Consider the following 9005-nt stretch of genomic DNA (forward strand, 5'->3'; position numbering starts at 1 on the left):
CTATCCTGTATCCCTCCAACGCTCTGTCTGAACCTTGTTTCCTCAACCTTATGTAAGCCTCCTTCTTCCTCTTTACAAGACATTCAACCTCCCTCGTCAACCAAGGTTCTCTCACACGACCATCTCTTTCCTGCCTGACGGGTGCATACATATCAAGGACACGTCGTGAATCTTGTGAATTGTACACACTGCTGCTGAGTGTCAGTGGTAGAGAGAATTAATGTTTGTGGATGTGGTGCCAATCAAGCATGTTGCTTTGTCCTGGATGGTGTCAAACTTGCTGATTGTTGCTGGGTTGGTGCAGCTACAAGAAGTGGGAAGTATTCCATCATGTGCCTTGTAGATGATGGACAGACTCTAGAGAGTCAGGAGGTAAATTACTCACCGCAGTATTCTTAACCTCTGATCTACTCGTGTAGCCACTGAGTAGCTGGACAATAGTAACCCCAAGAATATTGATAGTGGGGGACTAAGTGATGGTAACAGCATTGAATGTCAAGGGACAGTGATTAGATTGTCTCTTGTTTGATCATTACCTGGCATTTATATGGTGCAAATGTTACTTGCCACTTGCCAGCCCAAGTATTGACATCATTTAGATCTTGTTGCCCTTAACATGGACTGCTTCGGTATCTGAGGAGTCGTGACTAGTACAGAACATTGTGTGATCATTGGTAAACTTTCCACTTCTGACCTTATGATGGAGGGAAAGTCGTTGAAGCAGCTGAAGTTGTTTAGGCCTAGGACACTACCCTGAGGAACTCCTGCAGAGGTGTCCTGGAACTGAGATGACTGACTTCCAGCAATCATAACCATCTTCCAACCAGCAGCAAGTCCCCACCCTGTTATGTTTTGATTCCAGTTTTACATGGGATCTTTGATGCCACTCAGTCAGAAATGGCCTTGATGTCAAGGGCTCTTATTCATCTCCTTTGTCCATGTTTGAATCAAGGCGGTAATGAAGTCAGGAGCTGATTGGCCATGGTGGTGCACAAGCTGGGCATCAGTGAGCAGGTTATTGTTGAATAGATGTTGCTTGATAGTTCTGTTGATGACACCTTCCATCACTTTACTTAAGAGTAGACTGATGGGGCCAGAAATTGGCCAGTTTGGCTTGTCCTTTTTCTGTACCTGGCATAAGACAATTTCCAAACGGTCAGGTAGATTCTAGTGTTGTAGCTGTACTGGAAGAGCTTGGCTAGGTGAGAGGCAAGTTCAGGAGCACAACTCTTCAGTACTATTGGTGGAACAAACTTGATTGAGTTTTTTGAAGAAGTAACAAAGCGTATTGTAACTTCTTCAAAAAGTAACAACATTTTGATCTGTATGTGATCTATATGGACTTCAGTAAGGCGTTTGACAGGGTTCCCCATGGTTAACAAGATTAGATCTCATGGAAGAAAGGGAGATCTAGCCATTTGGATACAGAACTGGCTGAAAGGTAGAAGATAGAGGGTGGTGGTGGTGGTGGTGGAGGGTTGTTTTTCAGAATGGAGGCCTGTGACCAGTGGAGTGCCAAAAGGATCGGTGCTGAGTCCTCTACTTTTCGTCATTATATAAATGATTTGGATGCAAGCATAAGAGGTATAGTTAGTAAGTTTGCAGATGACACCAAAATTGGAGGTGTAGTGGACAGCGAAGAAGGTTACCTCCGATTGCAACAGGATCTTGATCAGATGAGCCAATGGACTGAGAAGTGGCAGATGGAGTTTAATTCACACAAATGTGAGGTGCTGCATTTTGGGAAGGCAAATCTTAGCAGGACTTATCCACTTAATGGTAAGGTCTTAGAGAGTGTTGCTGAACAAAGAGACCTTGGAGTGCATAGCTCCTTGAAAGTAGAGTTGCTGGGAGAATAGGATAGTGAAGAGGACGTTTTGTATGCTTTCCTTTATTGCTCAGAGTATTGAGTACAGGAGTTAGGAGGTCATGTTGCGGCTGTACAGGACATTGGTTAGGCCACTGTTGGAATATTGCATGCAATTCTGGTCTCCTTCCTTTCAGAAAGATGTTGTGAAACTTGAAATGATTCAGAAAAGAATTACAAGGATGTTGCCAAGGTTGGAGGATTTGAGCTATAGAGAGAGGCTGAACAGGCTGTGACTGTTTTCCTTGGAGCATTGGAGGCTGAGGGATGTTATTATAGAGGTTTACAAAATAATGAGGGACATAGATAGGATAAATAGACAAAGTCTTTTCCTTGGGGTGGAGTGGTCCAGAACTAGAGGACATAGGTTTAGTGTGAGAGGAGAAAGATGAAAAAGAGACCTAAGGGGCAACCTTTTCACGCAGAGGGTGGTATGTGTATGGAATTAGCTGCCAGAAGAAGTGGTGGAGGCTGGTACAATTGCAGCATTTAAAAGGCATTTAGATGGGTATATGAATAGGAAGGGTTTGGAATGATATGGGCCAGGTGCTGGCAGGTGGGACCAGATCGGGTTGGGATATCTGGTCGGCATTGACGGGTTGGACCGAAGGGTCTGTTCCATGCTGTACGTCTCTATGACTCTGGTTGAAGACTGGCATCTGTGATGTGGGGGACCACTGGAGGAAGCAGTGATGGATTATGCACTTGACACGTCTGGCTAAAGATTGCTGTGAATGCTTCACCCTTATCTTTTGCACTGAGAATTGAGGATGGGGATATTTGTAGAGCCATCTCATCCATTAACTTGTTAAATTGTCCACCACCATTCATGACTCTACGTGGCAGGACTGCTAATTTTAGATCTGATCTGTTGGCTGTGATATCACTATGTTCTGACTGTCACTTGCTACTTGTGTTGTTTGGCATCCAAATAGTCCTGTTTGGTGCCTTCGCCAAGTTGATGCCTCATCTTCAGGTATGCCTGGTGCTGCACACTCCATTAAACTAGGAAAGATCCCCTGGCTTAATGGTAATGGTTGAATGGGGGATATGTCGGGCCATGAGGTTGCAGCTTGTGCTGAAGTTCAGTTCTGCTGCTATTGATGGCCCACAGTGCTTTGTGGATGTTCAGTCTTGAATTACTGTATCTGAAATACAACCAGGAGTGCTGGTGAAACAGCATGTCTGGCAGCATCTGTGGGGAGAGAAACAGGATTGGCATTTTGCTTCTGATATTACTGTTCTTCAGGATTGAGAGGGGCTGGGAAAAGGGTTCTTTCAAATGTTGACAGCGGGGGAGCAAATGGAACAGATGCTGAGTGTTCCCAGAACAAAAAACAAGGGAATACTCAGGGTGGTAAAGGAGTACTAAAAATGCAAAATAAGTATAAATGATAAGTGTGGAAAAGAGAAAATGAGTACTGTATGAGCAAGGTCAACCAGACAAGACCAGGATGGATGTAAGACTGAGATTGTGCCCTGAAGTTGTGGAACTGAATGTTGAGTCCTCAAAGTTGTAAGTGAAAAATAAGGCATTGCTCCTCCAGCTTGCATTAAGCTTCATTGGAACACTGTTCAGGCTCAGGTGAGAAATGTTATCTTGGTAACAAAATTGTTAATTGAAACAGCAAGCAGCTGGGAGGTTAGGATCATTCTTTGGACGAGGTGGAGGTGTTCTGCAAAGTGGTTTCCCAGTCCCATGTTGGGTCTTGCTGATGTAAAAGAGACCATTATTGTGTGCAGCAAACACAGTAGACTAAATTGAAAGAAATATCAGTCTATGTTTGCTGACACACGGAGCATGCATGCCAATCAGTGGGCTGAGTGGGGAAAGGATCAGGGTTTTGGGAGAGAGGAACTCCTGGGATGGCAGGAAGGAGCCAATAATGGGCCAGAATAAGATTAAGAAAGGCACATTTGATTTTTACAACTCTATGCAAGACCAGGAGCCAGCACATAACTTAATCATCAGTATATCTGAGAAAGAGTTATGGATGGGAGCCCAGATAGAACTGGAACAAGGAAAGTTCCACATACCTTATAATTAGGTCTCGTGGATACCCATAGTCACACACATCCATTGGATAAAATGGGACTCGTTCAAGAAAGACTGCAAGACACATCCCATCAACAGTTTTATTTTAGTAGTGGGGAAGCCTCTAGAAACAATTGTTCGGGATAGACTTAGTCACATGGAAAAAGAGGAGTTGATTAGAAGATTCAGCATGGAATTCTTAAGGGAAAATTGTGTTTGACTAATTTCAGATTTGAAGTAGTAACAAAAAGGCTCAAGGATGTTCGTGCTGTTGGTGTAATATACATGGATTTCCAGTAAATGGTTGATATAGTGCCATGCAGCAGAATTGAGAGCAATTCTGTATGTCATGGTATAAAAAAGACAATAACAAGTTGGATGTAAAATTGGCTGAGTGATAGGAAACATGGTCAATGGACATTTTTCAGAATGGAGGCAGGTTTGTAATAGAATTCCTTAGGGAACCCTTGTTTTTCCTGTTATGTATTAATGATCTGGATATTGATTTATAGGTATTAATTTCAAAGTTTGCAGTTGATGTAAAACTTGTAAGAATTATAAATTGTGAGGAGGACTGTCAAATTCGAGAAGGATATTGACCTGTTGACTGGGCAGATAGGTGGTAGATCAAGTTCAATGCAGAGAGGTTTGAGTTGATACACTTTGGTAGGAAGAACATTGAAAGGCAATACAAAATAAGGGTTATAATAAGTGGATGCAGGAACACAGGGACTTCTATATATTTGCGCAGATCATTGAAGACAGCAAAAAGGGTCAAGTGAGCATACAGTTTTCTTCCTCTGAGATTCTTGATGCAATTGGAACATGCCAACTTCTGTGAACAACCAAAATTTTATTAGGCAGAGTGCAGTACAAGCTTTGGAGAAGCTCTTATCGTACACTTCGCAAGGCTTGCAGAGTTGTACGGAAAGATCTCTCTGAACAAAAGAAACAGTCCTTCCTTTATACAAAATCTTTACATGACAGTCAGTAATGCCCACAAGACAACCCCCCCAGTCACTCCCCCACAGTCATATGCCCCTCAAGACACAATGCCATGACATCATTTCTAGAAACAACATAATGTAAATCATCCCTTAATTGTCAAATCTGTTGTGAATCATTTTTATTAACTACAGGGCATAGATAACATTCCGACTGCGATGTTCTTATCGATTTTGAATAGGATGATGATGAAATGGCTCTGGATTGCAAAGGATGAAAATGTAAATTCACTCTGAATAACAAGGAAATGGCCATTTAAATGGATATGGATGACAAGGGATGGGAATGTAAACTCACTCTGAATAACAAGGAAATGGCCATGTAAATGGCTCTGAATGGCAAGGGATCAGAATGTAAATTCCTTACATTGTACCTGTAAGTCAGAGATGTATCACCCTACCCTCAGGACATCAAATTTCCTGCAGGTCAGCAGAGCTGAGTAACTCTTTAATATCTCTGTATAAAACACTTTTTAGACCTCAGTTGGAATATTATGCATGGTTGCAGGCACCACATTCTAGAAAAGATGCGAATGAATTGAAAAGAATGCAGAAGCAGTTTTACGAAATTAATTTTAGGAATGAAGAATTTCATTTAAGAGGATAGGTTGAACTAGTTGGGACTGTCTTCCTGAGAGAGAAGGAGGCTGAAGAGAAATTTGATAGAGGTTTTTGAAGTCAAGTGCAGGTTGGATAGAGTAAAATTCACAAGTGCAGACTCATAAAAAATACAGGTTAAAAGTTATGGATGTTGAATTTTATTGCTTCCTTTTTGGCACAGATAAATGAATTTGCAAATTATGATCTCACGGATACAAAGGATTTATTGTAATGTAAAATAAATTCAACACATGCTGGTTCGATGGCTTGTTACATACCATTGCACTCTTGTTTGTAACTCCTCCTATTCACTGATTCTGAGGATGCTGATTTGTAGACCGTCTGGGAAATGGACATTGTGATATATTTGCGTGCTTATTCTTTTTACAGGTGAGCTCTTTTTGAAATGTCAAACGGCCAATCTTGCTACAGTAACGGTTACCTGGTAGACCTTGATCTCATGGCTGAGGAATGCAAAGATCATGGGGATGACAATATCAGAACCAACTTAATTGTCAATTACCTGCCTCAGAACATGACACAGGATGAGCTGCGAAGCCTTTTTGGAAGTATAGGTGAAGTGGAATCTGCCAAACTCATCCGTGACAAGGTTGCAGGTAAGGGCCTTTAAACTGAAGTTGCCGTCATTGTTGCTTTTTGTTGTAAATTAAGATTTGTACACAAATCTTTGAAAGTCAGTTACGCTATTTTTCATCTGAATCTCACCGTCGAGTCAGTTACTGGAATATTTTAACAAAGTCAAATCTAATCAAAGATGGAAGGTTAATTAATTGCTACCAGACCACCAAACTCCGAATCCAACACATCGTCCTCCAACATTTCTGCCACTGACAATCAGAACCCCCCACCAAAAAAAAAGATATTTCCTTCCCTCCCTGTCCGCTTTCCGCAGGGACTCCCTCATCCACTCTACACTCTCCGCCAGCCTCTCCACCACACCTGGTACCATTCTCTGCAAGCACAAGAGGTGCAACACCTGCCACTACACCTCCCATCTCTCCTCTGTTCAAGGCCCCAGACAATCCTTCCAGATCAGCAGAGTTTCACCTGCACTTCATCCAACCGGATGTATTGCATTCCATTGCTCCCAATATGGTCCTTCTATATCAGGAAGATCAAACACCAGACTCTGAGACCAGTTTGCAGAGCATCTGCGCTCTGCTTGCATCAACCACCCGACCTTCTGGTTGCCATCCATTTCAATTCTCCCTCCTACTCCCTGGATGGCCTTGAGAGAACCCTGGACTAGAACTCCCAGGTTACTTTGCACTTTAGACTTCTGAATTTTCTCCCCATTTAGAAAATAGTCAATGCCTCAATTCTTTCTGCCTTCTAGGAAAGAAAGTCTAAGAAAAATAGCTCTTGGGTGATAAGGTGTAAAGGTCATGCATGCCAAAGTGACTATATGGAATGTTGTGCTTTTGCTTATGTCTTAATTTTAAAATCAGAAGGACTTGCACTTTTCTATGTTTTTGCACATAAACTAGTTAAATAATTTTGATGTCATTTTATCTTGTACCTGTCCTAAGCTGTATTTTTTGATGTATACATACATCTGATTCAGATACATGATATAATAGTTAAAATTTTGGAAATTTTAACTGAGCTACACAGAGCAACAAAGATTTTTGTTGTTTGGTATAAACCGAGCTTAACACATGCAGATATTTGTGTGGCACACTAGTAGTGTCCCTAGATCTGGGCCAGAGGACCCAGTTCAAGTCTCACCTGCTGCAGAGTACATCATCGAGGAGAAAATGAGGGCTGCAGATGCTGGAGATCAGAGCTGAAAATGTGTTGCTGGAAAAGTGCAGCAGGTCAGGCAGCATCCAAGGAACAGGAGAATCGGGCTTATGCCCGAAACGTCGATTCTCCTGTTCCTTGGATGCTGCCTGACCTGCTGCACTTTTCCAGCAACACATTTTCAGCAGAGTGCATCATGCCATGTTTGGACAGGTTGATTTAAAAACATTCTCTAGTATTTAATTAACATCATTATGACAAAGTTAGGAAACTCTTGTTCAGTTTGACTATCAAACATCAAACTGTTTATTGAATTTGTTTAAATCATTGTTTTCAATAATTCAGAGAACAAAGTAGACTATTTGAAACTTTTAATTTATGGGATAATTCTGATTGCAATGCATTAGAATGTGAAAATCAGGAGCAAAAGACATTTTAGCCTCTTAACTCGCTCTGCCATTTGATATGATCATGGCTGATCTTGCCTCAGCCTCAACTCCACTTTCATAAACTATGGTTGATGCTTATAAATTTTCCAATCTTTGTGATTAGTTAATTTAAGACCTTCATATATAAAGCTTTGTGGCTATACTTAATGACCAGCTCTGGATCTATATCAGTAGCTACTAATTAGCACATTGATAATCAAGACCTCTTTACCCCAATGGTTGAAGCAGAACCGAAAGCTCTCAACTTCTGGACTGCTGCTGCTGACAGCTTATTAAATAAACCTCTGGCCTCCTGTCTGAATGCCCAACCAATAGAAACAACATTGTTGTTTTCTACTCCCTATTTTGTGCTTCATACAAAGTGAGGTCCCAGGTGCTCTTGAGGTTTGGGTTTTTGTGTGTTGGTTGAAAGCAAATTACTATATCATTGGTGAATGTCAATTAATGCATTTTCATTGCATGCTCCAGTTTAAATTTAAACTGGACTCTCCAGTGTGTGAGCGTGTTGCCATGACTTACTGGGGTAGTGTGTTAGAAATCAAGCCCCACTATTCTTGGAGGTGTCACAAAAGTTCTAATTTTAAAGTTATTCCTCCTAGTTCTGGACTTCCCTCTACAGAAAGAGGTAGAGACATTTTTGAAAAGAAATGTGCAAAGTCTCCCATTTGCATGATTTTCAGACCCATGCTAATAGGCATGGACCAGGTTTTTTTGCTGGGAGAGCAGTTCTCTAGTCTTTGTTTCCAGGAACTAGTGGTTGATTCTTGATGATATGCATGTTTCTTCTCAGCCTTCCTTTTTCTGAATGCTTTACTGCTTGCTAAGAGGCACAGGGTGGCTTCTAAAATATCTGACTTGCTCAATTAAAAATCAGAGCTTCCAGCATCAGCTGAAGGAAAGATAAGCTGGTTTTCTTCTGGTTTAAAGTGGCTTACTGCAGAGATGTTTTTGGCTGCTGCAGATTTACTAGTTTCTCTTCTGCTCTTAAAACTAGCCTCATTCTATCCCAATCTCAGACCTAACTGGTTGCTAATTGACAATCAAAACCCTGTTGTTGGCCGACCGGGCCATTGTCTATGGTTGGAAATGTGTTGCTGGAAAAGCGCAGTAGGTCAGGCAGCATCTAGGGAACAGGAGAATCGACGTTTCGGGCATTAGCCCTTCTTCAGGAATGAGGAAAGTTGGTCCAGCAGGCTAAGATAAAAGATAGGGAGGAGGGACTTGGGGGAGGGGCGTCGGAAATGTGATAGGTGGAAAGAGGTCAAGGTGAGGGTGATAGGTCAGAC

The 9005-nt window shown here is 41.7% G+C and overlaps 1 protein-coding gene across 2 annotated transcripts in view; it reads left to right on the top strand.

Moving 5' to 3' along the window:
• Positions 1–9005, top strand: part of LOC122565188 (ELAV-like protein 1) — a 44137-nt gene that overhangs the window by 8297 nt on the left and 26835 nt on the right. For both annotated transcript variants that reach the window (XM_043720905.1, XM_043720906.1), the window contains exon 2: positions 5897–6123. In XM_043720905.1, coding sequence (XP_043576840.1) covers positions 5913–6123 — 211 coding nt within the window. In that variant the 5' untranslated portion in view covers positions 5897–5912. The remainder of the gene's footprint in view (positions 1–5896; positions 6124–9005) is intronic.

The sequence above is a fragment of the Chiloscyllium plagiosum genome, chromosome 31 (assembly GCF_004010195.1).
Source record: "Chiloscyllium plagiosum isolate BGI_BamShark_2017 chromosome 31, ASM401019v2, whole genome shotgun sequence".
Lineage (NCBI taxonomy): Eukaryota > Metazoa > Chordata > Chondrichthyes > Orectolobiformes > Hemiscylliidae > Chiloscyllium > Chiloscyllium plagiosum.